This window comes from Triturus cristatus, chromosome 3_2, assembly GCF_964204655.1.
Source record: "Triturus cristatus chromosome 3_2, aTriCri1.1, whole genome shotgun sequence".
NCBI lineage: Eukaryota > Metazoa > Chordata > Amphibia > Caudata > Salamandridae > Triturus > Triturus cristatus.
In genome coordinates, this window is record NC_140584.1 from 914,732,390 (window position 1) to 914,758,674 (window position 26,285).

Here is a 26,285-nt window from a genome sequence, read left to right on the forward strand (position 1 = left end):
AGTGCTTTAAATGGAAAAAGAGAAGTGCCGTGAAGTTGGTTGTCTTCAATAAAGTTGTGCAGGACTTCAAATAGACCAGGAGTCTTCATTCATTGAGTAGATTTATTGTAGTACACAGGATACGCAGGTATACAGGTGTAGAGGGCTCAAGGTTGTTGCTCCAACTGCTGGGGAAGCAATTCCAGCCTCTGACCCAAACATTCTAAACATGTAATACATAGAATACCTTGACAGGTACAAAGTAACATTCCAACATTTATATGTAAAATAAGTGCACTGAGAAATAATGCATAGACACCACATGCCGGTACTCACCAAATTGATTGGGGTGAGCCTGGGAGGGGCGTGTCTGGGGGCGTGGCTTCAAGGCAACCTTGTACACTATCAGCCTTTTCTTCTTCAATATTCAAATTGCCTTTGGCCAAGTTCTGCCCATAGCTGCAGGGTGTAATTGGTGTTTGTTGTAATTATATATAGCGTGAACTTAGCCCGAGGGCATTAACGTGAGATGCAGAGGTTTTACGCGAAAGCAGACTTTTTTTTTTTTTAAAGCACTTTGACAGACAATGGATCTGCAAACATTCCCTATAACTGACAGCGCAACAGTTCCAATGTCGAGAGCTCTAGCTTAGAAAACCACAGGTGTCTTCCTGTCCTCTCGCGCTGTCAGGGTGTGAGCAGGGCCGGCCTGTTTTAACACCTCATTGCCCCTTTCTTCGCGCTCCTTTCACCATCTCACCCCTGCTGATACACACACCAACAGACCCATCACCGTGAGGCAGCTAAACTATCGGTGATTTAGGTGAGCTTGTGGTAAATATTTCGTTACCGGTACTATTTTTTATGCGGTAAAGTCTATTAAGAATAACTCAGTAAAATGAGAGGCAGAATCCGTGGTATTAGAGGTTTTAAAAAGGCTTTATTCCTATACAAAGGAATACAATTCGAATTGTAGGCATTCTATTCCATCACCACGAAAGTTCAGGAAGGAAGGGCATATATTATTGACAGGTAATCATTTTTATAGAAAAGGCATTACAGTGAAACAGATGTAGTAGGCGTAACAACTGATAAAACAAAATAAAATATGCATGCGTAACTAGAATAGGCATAACTAGAAAAACGTCATTATACATGATGTCACAAGTGGGTGGATCCATAAGGGAATCCTGCAATGTCAGCAGAAATATTTGGCAGAGATGCGCGCGCAGCCGCATGACGTGTGATTGACGTGCAACTAGAGGGTGAAGGGGACTTGACATTTAGCTCTACATGTGGAGACAGAAGTCTGGGGTTATGTCAACCTAATCCCAAATCATATCTAATATCCTATGTTTGAAGAACTGTGTTATCCAAAAAGAGAGGTCTCTTAGGATAGAATCTTATTCTATACTGACTATACTGACTGTTAGTGCGTGTACAAGCGTCTAAGTGTCTACACTAGATGCGAGGGGGTAGGAATATTCCATGGTAACAGGGCTATGAATTACTTGCATGAGGACAGCGAGGCCTGGCCCTTTGCACGGTAGCTGGAGGAATGTTTACCTAAACAGCTAGACAGGAATGCATCGGATGAGGGGCGGAGGAGATAATCTTGAAGGTGAAATACAGTTTTTGGCAGGCGACGGGCTGGATCAGGCACCGTTAGCCGCGCAGGGAGTAAGACAAAGTTCATGTTCACAGATGCAGGCTCAGACTGGAGCTTTCAGAGGCAGAAGGCAGGAAAAGGCTTGATGACAGAATTCGGGCCTACTCGCCTGAATCTGTAAAATGTGGAAAGTGAACCACATAAAGTCGGTGGCCTTTCATACTTAGGAAAGGAATATCTGACCCATTCATGGTGGATCTGAAAGAGGACATGTTGACGGTGGACGCACATATATTTGCGTCTTCAAAACTGGAGCAGGAGGGAACATACATGTACTTATAGCATGTACATGGAGCCGTTGGGGTCTACGATAGGGGACATAACTGATCACAAAATTCATATTTCCTCATTCCCTCCTTGTCCCCTTCGGACCCTTAGGAGATATCAATCTTCATCAATCCGTCGATCTGTTCATATAACATCATTTGTTCTTCTTTCTTCTTCCGGGATCTTGAGCGAAAACTTGGATGTGGGATACACGAGGTGGCACACAGACCACAAATCGCTGGCCCACATTGTAGACATAAGCAGCAACTGAATAGTATGAGAAAGCCAATACCTAGGAAGGAGAGCATTCTCCATCCCCAGGCTGACAACACGCCCCAGAACCAACCGGACCAAGTCCAGGTGCCTGGACTCTGGTGTATCTGGCTTACAATCTTATGAAGGCGGGTTATGGCTTTATATACTGACGGCGAATTTTCTGGTATGAAAATGCAACAACTTGATCCGATGACCCTACAAGCTCCGCCCCTATCGGCCAGGATGACGTCAAGGACAAGACGATTTTGAAGCACAACAATCCGCATAGCAGACTGCTCTTCTGTTAAATTGCCTAAGGCGGAAATAGTTTCGTTCACTACTGCTTCAAGGGTTCTGGTTAATCTACGTATCAGCTTACTATTAGTGACTGTACCTATATAGGGAAAGAAACCTTTATTGAAATCTGTGTATTTTTCCCATGCTGTTTCAGTGTAATACTAAATGGGTATTTCTATGATAATCAGGAGGGGCTAGGAAAACAGGTGGTAGAAGGAATGCTATGTAACAGGTACCATCCCAATCTAAAGGTAGACGTATATATGCGGTCTGGCCACATATAAAGTAGGAATGACGGGAAGCTCTAAATGTAGACTTGCCTTGATCACTGAATTTTATTACAGTGGTGCATTTACTATGGCCCATGTGTATGGAACCATTCTTTCTTACACATAATTCCCCTTTTACTGGGAATACTGACATGGCGGGCAAGATTGGTGTAGCTTCAGATTCAACGTTCAGGATCATGAGGTTAAGTGTAAAATTACCTAATCCATATACTTCATTTTCTAGATCAGTGCCTGTTCTTTTGGGAAGTCCCTCCTTGTTAGGGTAGCAGACTTTAAGCAAAACTAAGTTCAGGTTTCCCCATACCCAGTTGTCTTGATAAACTGCGGAATTTGAATCTAGGGAATTAATCAAACTAAACCATGCTCCACAGGAGCCATTGTGTGTGAACGGATAGGGGAAGAGGGGCAAAACTCCCTTATAGTTCTGATAGGGAGGGAGTCGGCCACATATCCAACAATTTGTGGCATTGCTGGTTTGATGGGAATGATGTAACATACTAATGAATGTGTTGTTGCGCAGCGCAAATCTATAAGACAATTCATGTGGAGGTAATTCACTAAAAGAATGTTCTGCAGTTATATTGTAAGCACGCTTAGAAATAGGGTAATACATGTGCAATAGGATGCTGACAATGATGATCAGAAGACTTAGAAAAAACAAAATTAATAATGTTACTGTGCAGTGACTACGAAATGATTTTCAATACGCATGCTTCTTGAGCAGCATCTGATGATTTCTTTCTCTATTCCGGTCTAGAGGATACATGTCAGAGACAAATTCAACCGATTCACCTTGGAGAGGACTTAAACAATCAAATTGTCTGACTTACTAGACCTCAATTTTAGTTTATAAAGTTCTGTTTTTGTTAATTCAGCCAAGGGAAGCTTTGAGTCTGTCTGTGAGGGAATACAGGGTTGAGTTTCTACACTGGATGGTAGTCCATAAAATTTCTTGATATGACTCGAGTGCAACCACCCTTTCCTTCCCTCGATTTTCACAGCTGTCCTTGTGGTGAGTAGAACCAACTTCGGTGACTTCCACCTAGGATCCAGTTGGGTCTTCCGGTCAAAATTCCTGACCAACACCAGGTCCCCAGGAACCACGTCATGGGGTTTCACCTCAGTATTGTCGGGAAAAGCTGCGGATACCTGTGAACGACAAGATTGTAGTGCAGACATCAAGGAAGCCAGGTAATCTGTCAGCATATTACAGTCAACATCAGTTATTTTACGAGGTATAGGCGTCCCCCACATATTTGGTGGTCTACCGAAGATCACCTCATACGGGGATAGCCCTGTTCGAGAATGTGCTACCATTCTCATGTAAAAGAGCGCAACTGGTAAGGCTACTATCCAATCAACTCCTTTTTCTCTACATATTTTGGACAACCTAATTTTCAGAGTTTGATTATGACGTTCCACGAGACCTGCCGCCTCGGGATGTCGGACACAATGGAATTTCCATTGGTAGCCTAATAGAAGGAAAACGTGTTTCATTAGTTCGGATGAGAACGGCTGACCGTTATCTGAATAGACAACACGTGGTAAACCGTACCGTGGGAAGAATTCTCGAACTAACTGTTTGGCAGTAGTCGGGGCAGTGTAATCTGAAACCGGGTATGCTTCTGTCCAACGGGAAAGAGCACAGACAACTACGAGAACATATTTGAATCCTCGACATCGTTCCATCTGGATATAATCCATCTGGAGGACTTCAAAAGCATGATCGGGAGTTTGGAATCCACCCTGTTCTACGGGGATGCTTTTACCTGGATTAAACTGACAACATATCATACAGGTACGAACTTTTTGTTTCGCTGCGGCTCGCAAGTGTTTGTTGAACCAGATGTGTTGAATGCTGTCTAGCATAGCTTTTTCTCCTAGGTGCGCTGGACTATGTATAGTGTTAATGATGACTTGGACCATTGAGTCGGGAAGAAACCATATAGATTTTTCCTTCGTCATCCATCCTTGATCTGTTTGGATCCCTCCTAATTCAGTCCATTTCTTTATTTCTTCTGGTGTAGCATGTGTCTGTATGTCAATTACATCAAGGGCGGGATCCTTAACTGTCATGCAATGTGTTGGTGTCAGGACTATTGTCTTTGTCATGTCAGTTGTGTGAGTCTGATTCTGAGCAGTCTGTTTAGCTGTTCTATCAGCTAGGTCATTACCCTGAGAAATGATATCGGTAACTTTTGTGTGGGCTTTGCATTTCATAATCGATATTGCAGTAGGTAGATGAATCGCGTCTAATAGGGCTTGAATGAGGGGTCCGTGTTGGATGTGGGCACCGTGAGACGTTAAATAACCTCTCTCTCGCCACAGTACGCCGAAGTCGTGGACGACTCCGAATGCATAACGTGAATCTGTGTATATGTTTACTTTTTTATTTGTGGCTTGAATACAGGCTTGTGTCAGAGCGATGAGCTCTGCTGCTTGAGCTGACAAAGTGTTAATACAATTTGTTTCAATGACTTCAGTGTCTGTTGTGACTGCGTAAGCGGCCACTAACTCTCCTGTACTTGTTCTCATACATGACCCATCTACATATAATGTCAAGTCTGGATCTGACAAAGGGATGTCTGTCAAGTCTTGTCTGGGTTTCGTCGTGATAGTAATGACTTCGACACAATCATGTGCCAATGGATCTGTTCCGCCTACTGGTAACAGTGTGGCAGGATTTAACGTATTACAACGTCTGATTTCTATGTGTGGCTGAAACAATGTTAATTCGTAACCGGTGAGTCTTGCTATAGTCAAGTGTTGTGTTTGTGTGCGGTTCAAGAGAACCTCTACTGCGTGTGGTACTTGTACTGTCAATTGATGTCCTAACACTATGGCATCGCTTTGTCTGATTGCTAAAGCTGTTGCTGCCACTGATTTCAGGCACGCTGGAAGAGCCTGAGCTACTGGATCTAATGTACTAGAGAAATAAGCACATGGTTTGTGTGATCCTGCTTGTTCCTGAGTGAGTACTGACAAAGCAGTACCTTCGCGTTCTGTAACAAAGAGTGTAAACTGTTTACTGTAACATGGTGTTGCTAGGACAGGTGCTTGACATAAAGCTTTCTTTAAGCTTTCAAAGGCATGTGTATGTTCTGGAGTCCAAGGGAGGACAGTCGATGTGGCTGCCTCCTGTGTTGTCAACTGGATGAGTGGTTTTGCTAGAAATGCATATTGAGGGATCCACTGCCTACAGTATGAAGTGAGGCCTATAAAAGCCCGCACCTCCTTTTGTGTCTTGGGTGGTGGCATGTTAGCAATTAACTGGATGCGATCGGGTGTAAGCTGCCTTCCCTCCTTGGACAGCGAGTGCCCAAGATAAACAACTCGCTGGACACAGAATTGCAGCTTGGAAGGGGACACCTTGTGCCCCTTGTCAGCCAGAAATTTCAAAACCGTCAGTGACGCTGTTTCACATTCAGGTTCGCTTCGGGCGGTGATCAGCAGATCATCGACATATTGAAGCAAGGCAGTGTTAGCTGGCATGTGTATACTGTCAAGTTCTCGTTTCAGTGCTTGGCTATAGATGCTGGGGCTCTCTGTAAATCCTTGAGGTGCGCGTGTGAATTTAAAACTTCGTCCGTTTAAACTAAAACCGAACAAATATTGACTTTCCAGATCTATTGGGACACTAAAGAAAGCATTCTTGAGATCAATTACAGTGAAAAACGTTGCTTCTGAGTCAATGGCTGTCAGTAATGAAGAGATGTCTGGGACCACGGGGTATTGTGGTACAATGCATTTATTTAATTCGCGCAGATCAATAACTAATCGGTATACTGGCGGAGCTTTTGGATCCGTTCTTTTAAGAATCGGAATTATCGGGGAATTACATACATTGGAGTCTGTTTCGACAACCACTCCTTGTGCAATGAGCTCGTCAATAATTTGCAGTAAAGCCACTACAGCATCTGGTGGTAACTTGTATTGTCGCATTCGTGGTAGTACCACTCCTGTCTTTAGTGTGACTCGATATGGTGTAATGTTCATGCAACCAACATCAGTGGGGCCTTGTGCCCATAAATGTGTAGGTAAATTCTGCAGTCGGTGATCCATGTCTCTGGATACGTAGTGACCTTTAAAGTCACGTAAAAATAGTCGTACTCCTTCCGGAGAACAACATATTATGGCTCCTAGAGCTTTCAATGTTTTTATACCTAACAAGTTTTCTGGACATGATTTAGTAAGCAATAAATCTGTAGTACGTGTTAATGGACCGACTGTAAGTGGAAGAGGTTGTGTTACGTCATTTATTATAGGTTTTCCTGAGAATCCAAGGGAAATATTTTGTGAGCCTGAGAGGGGTGCCCCTGGAACTTCACTGCGTCTTATAGTTGTTCTGCTTGCCCCTGTATCGAGTAAAAACTTTCTGTCTTCCCCTATAGTTCACTATGTACATAAGGTCCCTCTTGGTCTACAGGAACCTCTATAAGGGGTAAGCCAACTTCCCTCTCTAGGCTATCTCATGAGTATCGCTGATAATCGGGATAATCTGTTTGTGCGTACTGATACATCTGTTGTGTTGTTGCTTGTGTTGCAGCAATAGGCTGCGCTTGTGGTGGTGCTACGATCTGTTGTGGAGCTGCCTGTTGCGGAGCTAGTTGTTGCGGAACTGACCTATGTTGTGCCTGCTGAGGCATTAGTTGTTGATTCTGATCCTGTCTAGGTGGACGTGGCTTGTTGTTGCGGAGGTACAGACGGAGGGTCTTGGCGATGAGCACCATCGGTAAGCGGTCTATGTGGTGCGGTATTAGCATACTCGGGAGCTGCGTCATCTAAATAAGAGGAAAGGAAAACATCTTCTGCGGTTCTGGGATGCCCCTTGGGATGTGCTTTTATCGGAAACAATGGAGGTGGCAAGTCTTTTGGTATTTCCGGAGTAGCCTTAGGTAACCCTTCGGCCAGAAGTGGATACATACCATTCATAAGGGCGTTTCTTTGTCTGTCTACTTGTTCTGATTTTACTCGGGTACCTTCCTCAAGTAATAGATTTTCTCGGGTTTTATTGGAATTCTCTCTACCTTTCTCTTCCTGTCTGAGTGCTTTTTCCGTACGTCTATATGATTCTTTACGCCATAATTCAATGGCATCTTTCTGTGACTGTCTGGCTTTCTTTTTCCATAATTCTTCTTCTACTCGCAGGATGCAATCTGCATCCCAGGTCCCCGCTGCGGGCCATCTCTGACTCTCTGGTAATTCTTTGGTGTAGTCCACCCATAAATCAAGAAATAATACGGCATCTAGGCCATGCTTATGATACATAAAGTACCCTGGAGTGTCCCTTGGTGGGATGGGAACAGCTTCTTCAAGTACACCTTTTCTAGTTTTGATCTGTCTTAGTTTCGAAAAGAGCGGCATTTTTAGACCTTATTACTAGAACACACTTTATAAAAACACAATAATGAACAGTCATTCACACCACAGTATATAGAACGTATTTAAAACATTTAACATTTAACATTTTTACGAACAATGATAATTAATAGAAAACTAGTTACTGACATAATACTGACACTAGATAATACTTATTTATATTTATTTATATGCAAAAACATACTATATATACTGCTAAACAGTACAGATACACTGCTAAAACAGTGCAGACCGGATTTGTGTACCCAAACCCGTCTTGACCGGCACAGACTATGTGCACGTTAAATGCCTCCCCGGTAATGGTACTCACCGGGTAGCTCAGAACGGAAGGCCTCGGAACGGAACTGAAACTGGACCGGACTGGACTCGACTCGACTCGACTCGGAACTTCGGAACCTGGCGGGTCTCTGTATACCTCGGATCTTGCTCTCTCAGCTAGGCTCTGGTCGGGATACTTCGCACTTCTCACCGCCTCGTCTGGGTGTTGATCGCAGCCTCAGTCGTCCCCGCTTGGCCGGAGGGAGATACAGGAAATCCTGCGTACGCGTTTTTGTCCGTTCAGCTGTGGCAGGAGACCGGGCCTGCAACGCACCGCCAGCGCGTGAGATGAGAAAGTGTCCCTATTCGGGCGCCAATTTATGTGGTAAATATTTCGTTACCGGTACTATTTTTTATGCGGTAAAGTCTATTAAGAATAACTCAGTAAAATGAGAGGCAGAATCCGTGGTATTAGAGGTTTTAAAAAGGCTTTATTCCTATACAAAGGAATACAATTCGAATTGTAGGCATTCTATTCCATCACCACGAAAGTTCAGGAAGGAAGGGCATATATTATTGACAGGTAATCATTTTTATAGAAAAGGCATTACAGTGAAACAGATGTAGTAGGCGTAACAACTGATAAAACAAAATAAAATATGCATGCGTAACTAGAATAGGCGTAACTAGAAAAACGTCATTATACATGATGTCACAAGTGGGTGGATCCATAAGGGAATCCTGCAATGTCAGCAGAAATATTTGGCAGAGATGCGCGCGCAGCCGCATGACGTGTGATTGACGTGCAACTAGAGGGTGAAGGGGACTTGACATTTAGCTCTACATGTGGAGACAGAAGTCTGGGGTTATGTCAACCTAATCCCAAATCATATCTAATATCCTATGTTTGAAGAACTGTGTTATCCAAAAAGAGAGGTCTCTTAGGATAGAATCTTATTCTATACTGACTATACTGACTGTTAGTGCGTGTACAAGCGTCTAAGTGTCTACACTAGATGCGAGGGGGTAGGAATATTCCATGGTAACAGGGCTATGAATTACTTGCATGAGGACAGCGAGGCCTGGCCCTTTGCACGGTAGCTGGAGGAATGTTTACCTAAACAGCTAGACAGGAATGCATCGGATGAGGGGCGGAGGAGATAATCTTGAAGGTGAAATACAGTTTTTGGCAGGCGACGGGCTGGATCAGGCACCGTTAGCCGCGCAGGGAGTAAGACAAAGTTCATGTTCACAGATGCAGGCTCAGACTGGAGCTTTCAGAGGCAGAAGGCAGGAAAAGGCTTGATGACAGAATTCGGGCCTACTCGCCTGAATCTGTAAAATGTGGAAAGTGAACCACATAAAGTCGGTGGCCTTTCATACTTAGGAAAGGAATATCTGACCCATTCATGGTGGATCTGAAAGAGGACATGTTGACGGTGGACGCACATATATTTGCGTCTTCAAAACTGGAGCAGGAGGGAACATACATGTACTTATAGCATGTACATGGAGCCGTTGGGGTCTACGATAGGGGACATAACTGATCACAAAATTCATATTTCCTCAAGCTGGGGAGGTCCCGAGGCGTTTGGGTTCAGAGGGCAGTCACGGCTCATCCAGGGACTGGCAAGGGCGCCAAATTTCTCTCCGCCTAAGGCGCTATCTTAACAAATGCCGGCTCTGAGTGTAGGGCTGCAGCCGCAACCTAGCGTCGCAATCCACTCGACATTAACTGTCAAGCGCCCATAACCCAGAGACTGACCACAGCATGCCACTAGGAGTACCGGTACTCTCTTAACACAAGGAGAAGTCCCGGTACTCAATGGGAGAAAACGGAGAAGTGCCGGTACTCAGTACCGGTGAGTACCGGCCCATTTAAAGCACTGGTTGTGAGTCTTCGTTTGCTAGATTTTTACCATTTGTCTACTGATTTCTGCTATTGGTATAGAGCTGCAGTGGTCTCAATGTTTTCGCCTCTTTTATGGTTTTGAAATGTGCCCCAGCCGGTTGAAAGAAGTTCAGGGCATATTATCAACGGCCAGCGATAATTATCGCTGGCCTGCAAAACGGCGATAACCTTGCTGATACGACCCACAGGGTCGTAGCAGCATAATCCACCCCAATGTTAGGGATAGGTAAGTCTGCATTTTAGCAGACGTTAGTTTTTGGAGAAAACAGTAGTTTTCTCCAAAAACTAACATGTGCTAAAATGCTGGGGCAGCCTTGTAAATATCGCGATGTGAACATCAGCGATATTTACAAGGTTGTACTACCCTGTGACGCCCACTTTGCATCTCATTAGAGATGTAAAGGGAGACATTGGGTAAAAGGGTGCTTACATGCGCTAATGCATGTTAGCACCCTCTTGTTAATAGGGCGATAGTTTTATCTCCGCTTTTTTGGCTTTAAAAGCCAAAAAAGCGGAGTTAAATCCCTTGTAAATATGCCCCTTTGTTTTTTCTCAGGGATTTGTTAATGGCCTGGTTGAGCAATGGTTAGTGTTGGTTAACGTGAAAGTAAAATAAGCTTCATCGTGCTCATATCTGTGTATGTAGATGGATGTGCTGAAGGATTGCACGGTTTTTCGTTGAGTTGTTTTGCTGGTTCCCCATTCATTGCCTTTGTATGCAGATTGCTGTCCAGACAATATCGTCCGCCAGCTCAAAACTTGCAGGGCGATGTTTGGGTGAGGAAATGTTCAATGGTGTCTGAATGGTTTGGGGATCTGTGTTGCCGGTGCGCTGCAGGGTAGGCTTGCTGAGATGGCTTGGTTTTGCCAGCTATAAGGCGTTAATGCCATGTTGTGCACGAGGGTGTCTTGGTCTGACTGTAGCCCTCTGTTTTAGATGGGATGCTTATAAGATCGATTGAAAAGTGTTGCAATGCAATAGGTACCCTTGTGTGTACACAGGCAGTTGGTTATTGTGTAGCTGAAAGGTGTTCCATTATATTGCGAGTTTTATAATGAATGCTTCTGTGTTGTTATACATTTTGGTGACATTTGTAGTTTAGAGACGGGCAATTGTAGACCATTTGTTACGCTTCTAGTGTGCTCAAAAAAGGTTAGAACTGAAGAAGTAAAAGGGAAGTTAGTTAGGCTGGCTGCTAAAAAGAGCAGGGGTGGTGGTGTGGCGTCTTTTTTTTTTCTTTATGCGGGGCACGATTCCTTTCGAAATGTAAATTAAGTGCTGTGTGCTAGAGGTGGGAGGGTTGACAACACCCCCGCCAAGGTATGTGTGCATCGGGACCACAGCCAGCTGTGGCTCCCTGACTGATACTTCTTCCTCAGGAGTTGGAACCAGGTCTGGTGCCTGCAGTCCCATGCCTGACTTCTGGGAGCACTCACACTGAGGTGTCGGAGTTCGAGTAGTGTTCCCCGCACGCTCTGGCACTCATCTAGTTTAAGGTGGCCTGGACTTGGCTGCCAGACTGTAGGTGGCTGCTGAAATTAAGGCTTTGTGGCTCGATGCGAGAATGCTCTCTTGTTTGGAACAAGTGGAAGGACACGTGGCGCAGACCCCCGAATCATTTAGCTTTAGCATTTAAGAATTGGACTGCACAGGGACAGCGCTGGAATGGCATGTGCACATGTTTAGGGGACGTGTTGGGTTGGGGGTTAGGTGGGGTGGGTGGATTGAGCACACGAGCATTTTTAATGTGTGAATGAATTAATGGATGAATGAGTGCAATGTGTCTATGGGAACGGGTATAGTAGGAAGAGTGAAGGTAAGCTAGACTGCCTTTACGAGGGCTCACAAAGACCATGTTACGATAGTAATTACCGCACTAATACTGGTGCATATCTACAAGGACGGCAATAAATAGACGCAAAGCGCGCTTAGCGCTTTTCTATTTATTGCCGTCCATGGCTTGATTATATCGCCGTGTTAGCGCGTTATTTACAACGCGCTTCCCCAGGGCGATATAATTACCAGCGACAGCGGGTAGATCGCCATTTTGCAGGGAACATCGCTGGTTTTCCAGCGATTTTCCCTGCAAAACGGCGATAACCTTGCTGATACGACCCATATTAGCACAATCCACCTCCATTATAGGTATGCCTAAATCTACATTTTAGCAGACGTTAGTTTCTGGCGAAAACAGCGGTTTTCGCCCAAAACTAACATCTGCTAAAATGTGTTGGCAGCCTTGTAAATATCGGGATGTGCACATCAGCGATATTTACAAGGTTGTCCTGCCCAGTGACGCCCACTTTGCATCTCATTAGAGATGCAAAGGGAGGCGTTGGGCAAAAAGGGTACTAACATGCGCTAATGCATGTTAGTACCCTCTTGTTAATAGGTCGATTTTTTTATCTCCGCTTTTTTGGCTTTACAGCCCTTGTAAATATGCCCCTAATACTGTTCCTCCTTCTCACCAAGGGGCATAGTATCAAGCACGACGTTAAAATTATCGCCTCTTTAGCGGCAGAAAACTGCCGCTAAAGCGGCGATAATGGGCTTGATAATATGCCCGTGAGAATTCAATAGAAGCCCATGTTCACACCAGAACATACGTGTATCCGAGATGTATTGCACGTTCTATTGAGAATCAGAAGAATTCCATATCGAAAATACTCGTTAAGAACATGTTATAATACCCAATAATTGAGTGGAATATGGAGCCAAAACGGAACCTATTAAACACACCTTTGTGTCCTCGGTGTGCAACCTGCTTACTGCAGGCTCCAATTTGGTCGGTGCTAAATCTGTTATGCCGCATAATTTCGTTTTTTGCTTGTTAAGTACAATCACGCTGTTAAGCAGTGTTGCATAATTATTGGCAGTGTGGGGCAAACATTTATTCTGTACGAGTACTGGCCTATAGGCAGGCTTGGATTGGGATAAAAAATCGTCCCGGGCACGCAAAAAAAAAAAAACATTAAAAATGCAATAGGTCTCGCCTTTTATTAACTTAAAGCCATTTGCTTCGCTATACAAAACCATTAGCAAAGCAAATGGCTTTAACTTAATCAAAGGCGAGACCTATTGCATTTTCAATGCTTGTTCAGTTCATGGAAGTGCATCATTTCAAGGTTTAAGCATCCCGAGTTAAAACAAATGGTTGCTGAACAGAGCAGGTAGGTGGAGGCTTTCCGTGAGATCAAGTGTCCCACGAATTTCCCCATCATTTAGAGGGAAACAGGCTCCTGTGGGAAAACCGATGTCAGACTTTGACGTTGTAAGGCACCCTAATTGGACAGATAGCAAAAGGCTCTTTGTATTTGTATAAACATTTGTCTCCTTCGCTGACACAATACATGCACGCCAAAAAAGAAACCCCTTGTCAAGCGGCATCTAATAATTGCATGTGTTTTTTCCATGTTTCAGATACTTGAAGCCAGACGAGGACAAGAAATCGAAGCACAAGACGGCTGTGAAGAAGAAAACGTTAAATCCAGAGTTCAATGAGGTAATCTAAGGGTGCCGTCGGCGGCAGAGTGACAGCAAGCGCGCGAGCGGCCACGGAACAGCCCAGTACTGGCAGGGAAAGGGTCACGCGGCAGGAAATTGGCTCATAAATCACATGTCCGGCTCCCTGCAGGGATATCTCAAGCCATTACCCCCAGGTCCCTCCGTCCTCGACACCGTCATGGACTAGTGAGATGTAACTATCTCGCTGACAGAAAAAGAACGAAGGAATGCTGGACCTACCCTTCCCCCTCCCACTGGGAGTACATAAGGAGTACCGTCCCAGCATTCCTCCTGTTCTTTTTCTGTCATCCTGACGGTGTAAGAGGACGCGGCAGGAGCGGGGGCGCTCCTGCCTTCTTTCTGGATTATCGTTGTGGCCGCTGGTTCTTACCTGGTGCCGGCGGCCCTTCGTTGTTGGCCTCTCCCTCCCTGCTGGGCTTGGGGGGAGTGGCGCGGGCCTCTCCATTTCCTGGTCCCACGCGGCGGTGTAATACCGCGTTGGTTTCTTCTTGGCCCGATGGCCGCCTCTCCTGGCCTGCTGGGCTTGCTAGGGGGCGCGGCCGTGTTGCTCCTCTGGATTGGTTGGAGCTCCTTCCCCGGCCGGAAGTCGTCATGCCTGACTTCCGGTTTTTGATCGTGGGGACGGAAGTCAGGCGCCTCGAGGTTACCGGCTTGGGAGACTCGTTATAACGAGCGTTTGGGGTGAGTACCGCATAGCGGTTGTTATCTCTGGCTTTTTTGCTGTGTCTGGTGTATTCTTTACGATGGGAAAGCATTCCAGGAAAAGACATCACCGGGAGAGGTCTTCCTCTTCTTCTAGTGCTTCCAGGTCTCCCTCTCCTGCCAGGTCCAGGCGCCGTGATGCTGGTGCTGATGCGCATATTAAGCGCTTAATCAGGGAAACCTTGACTGAGATGGGTGATGTTGGTTCCCGTAGCAGGTGTCCTGCTCCTGTTTCTTCAGCTTCTAGTGGCGATGAGTCTGCTGGCAATTTGGGGGATGACGAGTTGAAGGGCAAATATGTGGACAAGGATACTATGACTATTATTGTGCAGCATGTTAAAGAGAACATGGGGTTTCCTGACGGAGACGCGCCTAGTACCTCTAGGGGCCCTTTGTTGCGTCAATTTCAGAGTGCTGCCACTGTCGATGTGCCTGTCCATCCCTTCATCAAAGATGTTTTGAAGCGCGAGTGGGCTGATCCTGATCGCATTTTGATTCCTCGATTCATGACGAAACTCTATCCTCTGCAGGATATGGCCACTGAACTGCCTGATTCAATTCCTATTGACTCGTTTGTGGCTAGTTTGGTGGGGCGTACTTCCCTTGCTGAAGATGCTGTTCTGAAGGATCCGGTTGACAAGAAGGCGGATGTGGCGCTCCGTAAGGTGTATTCTGGCTCCCACCTGGCCTTGAGGGCAGGCATCTACGGGACTTATGTGTCGCAGTCCCTGTTGTCTGACCTGAAGTCTCTCTATCAGTCTATGGATAATGCCACGGACTGTTCTGGCTTGCTGGAGCAAATTGAGCGTCAGGTGGAGCTTCTGTCTGATGTCTCCTTTGACGTTGTGCGTGCTTCTGCTCTGTCCGGGGGGGCTTGTGTGGCTGCTCGTCGCAGTCTTGTCCTCAAGGACTGGAAGACTGACTCTGCGCAGAAGGCATGCGCTTTGAGGTTGCCCTTTCAGGGTACGATGTTGTTTGGAGGGGAGTTGGAGACGAAATTGCACAAGTTGTTTAAAGAAAAGAAACATTCTTCCTCTTTTAAAGTCTCTACTACTGCTCCTGTCCCTTCTAAACCCAAATCTTTCTTTCGCCCTGCTTCTCGTAGGCAGTTTGTGAGAGGCCAGGGTAGGTTTGCTTCTGGCCGTGGTCGGGACCGTAAGGCTAAGTCCCCTCCTCCTGCCAAGCCGCGTTCCTGACTCTTTGGCGGTGGTTCCCGGGTTGTTGGTAGGAGGGCGGCTGCACTTCTTCCTGGATGCCTGGGTTCAGTCGTGTTCCGACGTCTGGGTGTTGGACATCATTCGCCAGGGTTATGTCCTGGAATTTGCAGCGCCTCCACCAGACTCGGGTGTTCGGCCGACTCCTTGGCCTTCGAGTCGTGTGAAGCGGTCCCATCTTTCTCTCGGGATTCTGGACCTTCTTCGGAAGGGTGCCATTCAGGAGGTTCCTCCGTTGGAGATGGGGTTGGGTTTCTATTCCCTGGTCTTTCTGGTTCCAAAGAACACGGGGGGTTTCCGCTTGATTTTGGATCTGCGGGTCATGAACAAATGGGTGGCCAGGATTCCTTTCCGCATGGAGACCTTGCAGAGGGTGATTCCATTAGTGCTGCCGGGTCACTTCATGTGTACCCTCGATCTTCAGGATGCGTATTACCATGTTGCGGTCCATCCTCGATCCCGCAGGTTTCTACGGTTTTGTGTTCAGGGGCGTCATTACCAGTTCATGGTGTTGCCTTTCGGTCTCCGGTCGGCGCCAAGGGTGTTTACAAAGGTGGTGGCGCCTTTGGTTGCGTGGCTTCATCTCCAAGGGGTGATGGTGTACCCCTATTTAGACGACTGGTTGATCCATGCTCCATCTCGGGTCCTGTTGCTGGAGGCCAGGGAGGTGGTGTGCTCGGCGTTGCGGGCCCATGGGTTTCTGATCAACTTGCCCAAATGTCAGCTGACGCCGTCGCAGGACATGGTTTTCATTGGGGCCCGCTTCCGTTCGGATCTGAACCGTGTGTTCCTCCCCGAGCCTCGGGTTTTGACATTGGTGTCCCTTGCTCGTCGTTTCCGGGTGGGGGGTGCCTTTCCGGTGCGCCTTTGGTTGCGTCTTATGGGTCTGATGGCGGCGACAGTTTTCACGGTGGCCTGGGCTCGTTTTCATCTGCGCCCCCTTTGGGTGTACCTCCTGTCTCTCTGGGATCCCCTGTCCCGCGACATGGACGTTCTTATTCCTGTGTCTCCGGTGGTCCTCCCGGTTCTTCTTTGGTGGTCTGTGAGGGATCATCTGTCTTTGGGTCTGCCCCTGCAGTCTTCTCCTTCTCTGGTCTTGACATCGGATGCCAGCGCCTTGGGTTGGGGGGCGACCTTGGAATCTCACTCCCTTCAGGGTCGTTGGTCCCTCCTGGAGAGCCGCCGGTCGTCCAACTGGAGAGAACTCACGGCGGTATCCCGAGCTGTGATGGGTTTTCGGACTCTGTTGCTCGGTCGGAACGTGTTGGTGCGGTCCGACAACATGGTGACGGTGGCTTATCTGAATCATCAAGGGGGGATTCGTTCGGCTTCCTTGAATGCGATAGTGGTGCCCCTGTTTTGTTGGGCGGAGGGCCATCTGCTGTCTCTGACGGCGGTTCATCTTCGGGGAGTGGACAACTTTGTGGCGGATGCCCTGAGTCGGTGCTTTCCGGACTCTCTGGAGTTGTCTCTCACCCCGGTTGCGTTTCGGCTTGTGTGCGGGAGGTTTGGGCGTCCCTTTCTGGACCTCTTTGCCTCCCGGCACAATGCTCAGCTCCCTCGGTTTTGCTCCCGGTTTCTGCAGGTGGGTTGCTGGGGGGTGGACGCTCTGTCTCTCCCGTGGCCGTCGCGTCTCCTCTATGCCTTCCCCCCCCTGGCTCTGGTTCCCAGGTTTCTGGCCCGTTTGTGTCAGGAGGATCGGGAGGTGGTGGCGGTCCTGCCGTTTTGGCCTCGGAGGTCTTGGTTTCCGACGGTGCGTCTTTTGGCGGTGCAGGGTCCCTGGTTTCTTCCCCTGTCTCCGTCTCCACTTCGGTCTTCCCCGTCCCTGTCGCTTCTCCGGTTGCGGTTGTCGGTGTGGAAGTTGAAAGGCAGGGTTGGAGACGGCGCGGTTTCCCGGAACATTTAGCGGTGGCTCTTCAGCGTTCCCGGCGGCCTTCCACCCTTAAGGCTTATGATAGGCATTGGGGTAATTTTGACCGTTGGTGTTCGACGTTGGGGGTCTCCCCTTTGTTCTGTTCCTTGCAGGTTGTCCTTCAGTTTTGTGGGAAGGTTTCGAGAAGGGTTTGGCTGTGTCTACTCTGCGGGCCCAGTGGGCCGCTGTTCGGGCTTTTCGTTCCCCGTGGGGGAACCTTTCGGATATTGAGGACTTGGTTTCTCGTCTTCTTCGCAGTTTTACTGTTTCTCGGCCTGTTCCTCGTCCTTCTTTTCCCCTGTGGGATTTGCCTTTGGTCCTGCGAGTTTTAATCAGTCCTCCTTTTGAACCTTTGGATGTGGTGGACTTAAAATTTCTGACTCTCAAGGTGGTTTTTCTGGTGGCGGTCACCTCTGCTCGTCGTCTTGGGGAGTTGGGAGCCTTGATGGCTCGGCCTCCTTTTCTTTCCTTCACAGAGGAGGGTGTGGTGCTCCGACTGGATTCTTCTTTTGTACCGAAGGTTGCTTCGCAATTTCACAAGTGTCAGGAGTTGGTTTTACCTGCCCTGGGCTCTGTTTTGGATTCTCCTGGTGGTCCCCAGTGGTCTTTGTTGGATGTGTGCAGGGCTTTGCGCATTTATCTGGACCGTACGGCGGTTTTTCGCAAATCGGACTCCCTTTTTGTCTCCTTTGGTGCGGCTTCCCTTGGGAGTAAGGCTTCTTCTGTGTCCATCGGCCGTTGGCTGAAGCAAGTCATTTCCTTGGCCTACTCTCTGTCTGGTTCTCCTCCTCCTCTGGGGGTTCAGGGTCGTTCTACGAGAGGGGTGGCTGCTTCTTGGGCGGAGGTTCAGGGTGTTCCTCTCTCTGAGATTTGTAGGGCTGCCACGTGGGCCTCTTCCAATACTTTCATCAGGCATTATCGCCTTCTCAATCTGTTGGGGGATGATGGAGGTTTTGCATTGGGGGTGTTGAGCTCTGTTCGCTCCTGATTGTTTTTCTGCTTTATTTCCAATAAATCTCTGGGTTTGTTTGCTATCCTGGTGGTTTGTTGTGTTTTCTAGTATGAATGCCGGGGTTTGCTTTGGTATTTCTCACTAGTCCATGACGGTGTCGAGGACGGAGGGACCTGGGGGTAATGTCCTATTACTTACCGGTAATCTTCATTACTCCGGGTCCCGTAGTCCTCGACACCGTCATGACTTCCCTCCCTCCCTCCCTGTCTGCCGGCCTTCATTATGGCTTGGTATTTCAGGAGGAATGCTGGGACGGTACTCCTTATGTACTCCCAGTGGGAGGGGGAAGGGTAGGTCCAGCATTCCTTCGTTCTTTTTCTGTCAGCGAGATAGTTACATCTCACTAGTCCATGACGGTGTCGAGGACTACGGGACCCGGAGTAATGAAGATTACCGGTAAGTAATAGGACATTAACCTTCTCTGTCCTCATTTAAATGCAGTCTCACAGGCACGCACACACAAGCACGCGCGCGCACACACACAAACACAGACACCTGCACTCACACAAACGCCCAGCAGAGGAGCATACTAGGGCGCATTCCTAAAGAAATGTACTATATGCACATCAGTATTCACACAGGAGCACACAAAGACAACCCCACCCAGGAACAAGAACACACATACCCAGAGACGTGCACACCTACACTACATGTGCACAGAAGCCCACTGACATACAACCATCTACCCCCCAAAAAAAAGAGATGCTCCAAAGTATTTGTTCCGAAAATACAGCGAAGTAAGGACGGTGTGAAACTGGGTTAAGGGTTTGGAGTTGAGAGTCAAGGGGTAAGGGTATTGGGGCACTCTTTTACATCTTGGGATATAGGGTTAGGGGTTTGAGGTATAGGACTTAGGCATTAACGGTTAAGGTATAGGTTTAAGGATTTGAGATATAGGCATAATGGTTTGATGTATAGGGTTAGAGTTTGGGAATCAGGGGTGTAGGGTTATTGTACAGGGTGTGGGTACAGCTGTGGAGGTAGGGGTGAAGGGTGTAGAGTTACATTTTTGGGGTTTGGAGGTAAAGGTTTGGGGTACTGGATTAAAGATTCTGAAGTATTAAGGGAATATTAAGTATATGGGGGGATTAAAAGGGGGATATAGGGTTTAGGCTATGGGGTACAGTTGGTGCTATAGTTGGTAAGAGTTTTAGGTATAGGGTGAAAGATTTGGGTGTAGAATGTAAGAATATAGGGTTTATAGGCGCCTGGTTGACAGTTATAGTGTTCAGGTTATAAGATATAAGGGTATGTAGCAAAAGGTAAGGTTATACAGTATAGTGTAGAGGCCTGAGGACATATGGGTAACAGCCACCACAGTTGTTTAAGTCAATAATGGGGTATAAGCTGCACTCCTCTGACATTGTCTAATCCAACGTCCCGAATAATTTTTATGCGCCCTAAATATCTCAAACCTATTTCTTCAAAATAGTTACACCCATTATATCTCTTTTCCATTTAGTCGCTTGTGCCTAACAACCGGGAAACACCTTTACAACGCAGTCATTACATCGCACTACCCTTACATATCAGTCATTACATCGCAACATCCTTTATATCGCATGTCATTACAATGCAGCCATTACATCGCATGTCACTACAACGCATGTCATTACAACGCATGTCACTACAACTCAGGCATTACATCGCAAATCATTACAATGCATACCAATTCAACACATAGTACCCTTACACTATCCAACACTTACCCTACTGTTGCACTCACTAGAGGTAGAATAGTCATTTTTACCCCTGCACTATCCAACACTTACCCTACTGTTGCACTCACTGGAGTTAGAATAGTAATCTTTACCCCTTTACTATCCAACACTTACCCTACTGTTGCACTGTTGCACTCACTGGAGTTAGAATAGTAATCTTTACCCCTACACTATCCAACACTTACCCCACTGTTGCACTAACTGGAGTAAGAATAGTAATTATTACCCCTATACTATCCAACACTTACCTTAAATGCGATGTAATGGTATGCATTGTAATGGTATGCGTTGTAAAGGTATAATGCGATGTAATGGAATGCGTTGTAAAGGTAGTTTCTGAAAATGTGATGTAATGGCATGCGATGTAAAAGAATGCATTGTAAAGGATGTTGCGATGTAAAAACTGTGTTGTAAAGGCATGCATTGTAAATGTATGCATTGTAACGTCATACATTCCCAACAACCAAATCACCCTGTCCAGTTGCTGGCTGCTTCCAGTGTCTCAAGCCTCCCTTCCTGATGACTCCTTCCACCCAACCAAAGTGGCGAGCTACTTTGAATAACTCAAAATCTGTCCCCAATATTATGCGTATCCCATCATTTCAAGTATCCACTCTTTCTGACTGCTCCCACTATGCACAATACCCCCTCGAATGGCTGCTTCATCTCTTAATCCCACCATGTACAAAATACCCTGTGTGCTCCAGTCGCTTAGAGATTACTGGCAACATCCATTTAATATTTATATGATGTGAGGTCTTATAAAGGCCGGGTGAGGTTCATGGGGGTTCAAGGCGGTCTACTCGAGTCAAACGTATGTCGAAAAGCTGGTTAATACAATAAAGAGAGCAACAGTGACATGAAAAAATATGGCATGATATAACGACAATTGTATTGTAATTGTGTTTGTTGCACTTCTTACACATGATTTTGGAATGAAGCCTTTTGTAGATGGGTAGCATGTTACTCCATACAGGGTATGGGAAGTAGTGAAGTAAGGTTCACCAGATAACAGGTTGCATATATAAAACATGCTTGTACAAAGAGATGTCAATCATCCCTTCATTTGTGGGTGCGTGTCCAGCCGGGTACATGAGCTAAGAGAGCTCTGCACACAGACAAGCTTATCCAGCATCGCTAGGTGACGCTTCGTGGCTTCTACCTTCCCCTGCAGGACCCTTCTAGACTGGACTCAGCGACCACTGCCTATTAATACTCTGTGGTCTTATTACTGCCCACAAACCTGCCTGTGCCTATAGCTGCTTGTGGTGACTCAACCCCTTCACCCGAGGGGAGTGCCTAGCAGGCTGTTCACATGAGGTTACAGGACCCATCCACCCTCCAAGGCCCCCCCATACATTGCTGAACCTACCATTCGCACTGTGATGCTCGTTGAAGACTATTCCTCAGCAGTGATACTGATGGGACGCTTCCACTCTACTAATACCATGGCAACTGCTACACAAACTACCCAGGCAAGCTCTACTCTTTGTCTTGTAGCTTAGCAGGACCAGAGCCAACATCCCCTGACCACTTCTGTCCCTGATAAGCTCGATCTTATCCTCACTGCTGTCCAAGACACTCAAACCGCAATGGAGGCTACAATTGATGCACTATTGACCTGATCTATTGACATCAACCTGCTCAGGGTAGACCACAGAATGACTAAAGAAAGAAACGCAGATGCTGAGCAGGCATTCCAAGACATTCGTCCATAACATGTGAATAACAAAGTCAACTTGTTGGAACTTACTGACCGGATTAGGATACTAGATCACCACGCTGAGGACGTTGAGGGCATAGTGTGCCAAAATAGCCTTCGAATCGTTGGTTTGCCTGAGGGACTGGAGGGCATCAATCCTACACTCTAGATTGAACACTGGCTACAGTCTGTGGTTGCCATGGAAGGTCTCTCCTCCAGGTATGTGGTAGAACTTGCCCACAGAGTCCCAACTAGAGCTCCTGCCCCTGGAGCCTCTCCCCACCCAATAGTGGCCAAACTTTTAAACTACAGAGACCTAGACCATATATTGGGGCAAGCCCAGTACCGACACCTGATAGTGGAGGGAACACCCAGAGTTTCCATTTTTCCAAGCTACACCTCAGTGGTTTAAAACCAGCCCACTCGAGATTCAGAGTACATGAAGCATAAACGCTGCCCGATGAATCAAACGTTGCTCTCCGTGGATGCCATCGATGGGGAGCGAAGCGTATGCCTGCTTGATTCAACAGGCAGCGTTTACACGTCATGTACTCTGAATCTCGAGTGGGCCAGTTTAAAGGTGGTTTTTGTTCTGGGCAGTGGTATTGGAAATAGATAATAGGCGCTTATGGTCGATTCACCTTGTATTTGCGGGAATTATATTATTTGCGGTGCTAAAGGGTTGGGGAGAACCACCAGCCTCCCTAAGTTATTGTGGCAACAGCAACAAACAATCATCAAAAGTACACCCAAGCATACGCAGAGTTTCAATTTGCAGAGTTAGTAAGTCACTTTACATGAAACATATTAAATCAATCTTTGCTTCTTTCTTGTGATTTTCTTCTTTTTAATAGTCCTGATTTAACAGTAGTTCCCAAGCCAACACGTGTTTCGTCGCCTTCGTAAGATCGTACATGCGACTTGTTCACGGCTAGGTAGAGATTGATATGAATCTGACATTAATAAATTGATATTGTCATTTTCGCAAACATTTGTTATTACTATACAACAAATGTGCTCCCAGGGTGATTATAGTGGCATTATATTGCTTGGTGTGATGGTGTCACACAATTGTGGCATACATTCATGCGAGGTGTACAGACAGTAACAGATGATCAGGTGTAGTCTATATACATCAGAAACAAATGTTGGTGCTAGACTTGTGAAGTGCACGTGATAATGACTAATTATGTGGTAGGAGGTCATTTTTATGCGACGCGTTCCATGGTTTCGTATGGTATGCAGAGTCTCTAAAGATTGGTCTCCCTGTGGCAACCAAAAGCGGTACAAATGGGAATTCGAAAACGTGGAGGATAGCCGGATCTGTAATCCTAATAAAGTTCGAAAAGGAATCAATCTATAAAGGGACCACTAACCTGAATACTGTCTTTAATAGTGGTCTGCAAAAAATATATAAAAAAGAGAAAGGGACACACAACTGCGTAAATGCATATCCAAGATGAATGTTTATAGTTCTGGTTATATATTAGATGAACACTATTGTGGCAAGCCGCGATCAATACGTACATAAAGTGTGACGATAATTCCAGGTCACACTATCCTGTGACGCAAGAGGGTACCCTGCTAAGGGTTTGCACTCCGTTTTCAATAAAATATCCGATTTTCAAAGTATTTCATCCCAATCTAAACGTGAGAAAAGACAGAAAATGTGTCTTTACTTTAGTGTCTTGCGTCCATTCTTAAGCCAAAGTGAAAGTAGTTCACTCGTTTCGAAGAATTCTCACACAACTATCGTCGTGTAAGAATAAGATTCAGTTTGGTTCCCTTACCTCAAGGTTTTCTCAAGTAGAGCGTAACTGGGGGGTGCAGCTTCCTCCTCGCGCCGGACTCCAAATACGAGTGCCGGCTTAGCATTGCATGTAGGATTTGTTGGTGTTTCCGTATCTCGTGATTGCAGCTGAAAACGTGATTGGGTATGTTCGGCTCCAATGGGAAGGCTCATGTAAGCGTGGTGCCCAAGGAATCTGAGATATATATGATTAGAGTTTGATACGATTCTAATTTAAAGCTTATATTGTTGGTAGTGTTTACCAAAAAATGCTGGGATGTGACCCCGTATATAAATTCAGAAATGTTTGTATATTCGCCCGATATTTGGTTGGGTCTAATAATGTTCTCTTAAATATAACCATAGTGAAGAGTATGGCATGTGGAGTGTAGCGGAGCAAATTCCACTTGCGAATCTTGTGAAAGTCATGCATTGGTGGTATACTTTGTGTGTGTGGACACAATCCCTGTGGCGGCCATATTGGGACGGGATAGGATCTTGAGTGTGCACATGTGAGCTTGGTGGCGACCATATTGAAGTGGGATAATGTTTGTGAGTAAGGTCGGTGAGAAAACTTTATTGTACTCCAATTGTGCACAATGATGCAAACCGTAAAGAACACAAATCTTATTACCGATTGTGGTCGTATCAAGACTAAGGTCGGCTGAGATAAATAACAGGTCTATATCAGCTGCATGCACAGCAAGTGCTGCTGTTTTTGGATTTTTTGTGTGAATCGTATTAAAAACATTGAGCCTTTAGATATTGCAATACTTTTCAGTTTTTGCAATTATCTGAAATTTACATCGAAAAGGGATTATGACGTGTTTTGTCATTCCGAAAAAAGCACTGCCAAAAAACTTCATACTCCCTAACGATCTCAAAAGATCGATAGAGGCTACACATACCGGTCTATGTGTTTGTCAAAACTTAAAATCTTTCAATATTGTTCATCAGTGACTATTATGTATATGTGACAGACCTGTATATACAATATCGTAGCACTGGATATGAGAAAGACATTTCATAAGACGCGTTCTTGTTATACCGATGCCATTAGACCTGTATATACAACATCTCAACCGACCTTAGTCTTGATAGGACCACAATCGGTAATAGGATTTGTGTTCTTTACGGTTTGCTTCATTGTGCACACTCAAGATCCTACATGCAATGCTAAGCCAGCACTCGTATTTGGAGTCCGGCGCGAGGAGGAAGCTGCACCCCTCAGTTACGCTCTACTTGAGAAAACCCGGAGGTAAGGGAACCGAACTGAATCTTATTCTTACACGACGATAGTTGTGTGAGAATTCTTCGAAACGAGTGAACTACTTTCACTTTGGCTTAAGAATGGACGCAAGACACTAAAGCAAAGACACATTTTCTGTCTTTTCTCATGTTTTAGATTGGGATGAAATACTTTGAAAATCGGATATTTTATTGAAAACGGAGTGCAAACCCTTAGCAGGGTACCCTCTTGCGTCACAGGATAGTGTGACCTGGAATTATCGTCACACTTTATGTACGTATTGATCGCGGCTTGCCACAAAAGTGTTCATCTAATATATAACCAGAACTATAAACATTCATCTTGGATATGCATTTATGCAGTTGTGTGTCTGTTTCTCTTTTTTATATATCTTTTGCAGACCACTATTAAAGACAGTATTCAGGTTAGTGGTCCCTTTACAGATTGATTCCTTTTCGAACTTTATTAGGATTACAGATTCGGCTATCCTCCACGTTTTCGAATTCCCCTTTGTACCGCTTTTGGTTGCCACTGGGAGACCAATCTTTAGAGACTATGCATACCATACAAAACCATGGAACGCGTCACATAAAAATTACCTCCTACCACATAATTAGTCATTATCACGTGCACTTCACATGTCCAGCACCAACATTTGTTTCTGATGTATATAGACTACACCTGATCATCTGTCACTGTCTGTACACCTCGCATGAATGTATGCCACAATTGTGTGACACCATCACACCGAGCAATATAATGCCACTATAATCACCCTGGGAGCACATTTGTTGTATAGTAATAACAAATGTTTGCGAAAATGACAATATCAATTTATTAATGTCAGATTCATATCAATCTCTACCTAGCCGTGAACAAGTCGCATGTACGATCTTACGAAGGCGACGAAACACGTGTTGGCTTGGGAACTACTGTTAAATCAGGACTATTAAAAAGAAGAAAAACACAAGAAAGAAGCAAAGACCAGTTTAAAGGTGCACTGTCACAGGAACCAGGGTTATCAAACCTATTTCCCTGAGTAATTCTGCGTTCAGACTGTCCGTTTCCAGATAAATTGTGAACTCCTCCAAACTTGGAATTTGGGCCTTAATATATGGATTTCACCTTATTTTACTTGGCAAGCAGTTAGAG

The 26,285-nt window shown here is 45.8% G+C and overlaps 1 protein-coding gene across 1 annotated transcript in view; it reads left to right on the forward strand.

The window, feature by feature from the left end:
* The window catches only part of LOC146858448 (double C2-like domain-containing protein beta), a 602,492-nt gene that overhangs the window by 549,624 nt on the left and 26,583 nt on the right, over positions 1 to 26,285 (forward strand). Inside the window, exon 4 of the mRNA XM_085649370.1 lies at positions 13,728 to 13,809. Within this exon, the coding sequence (XP_085505496.1) occupies positions 13,728 to 13,809 (82 nt within the window). The remainder of the gene's footprint in view (positions 1 to 13,727; positions 13,810 to 26,285) is intronic.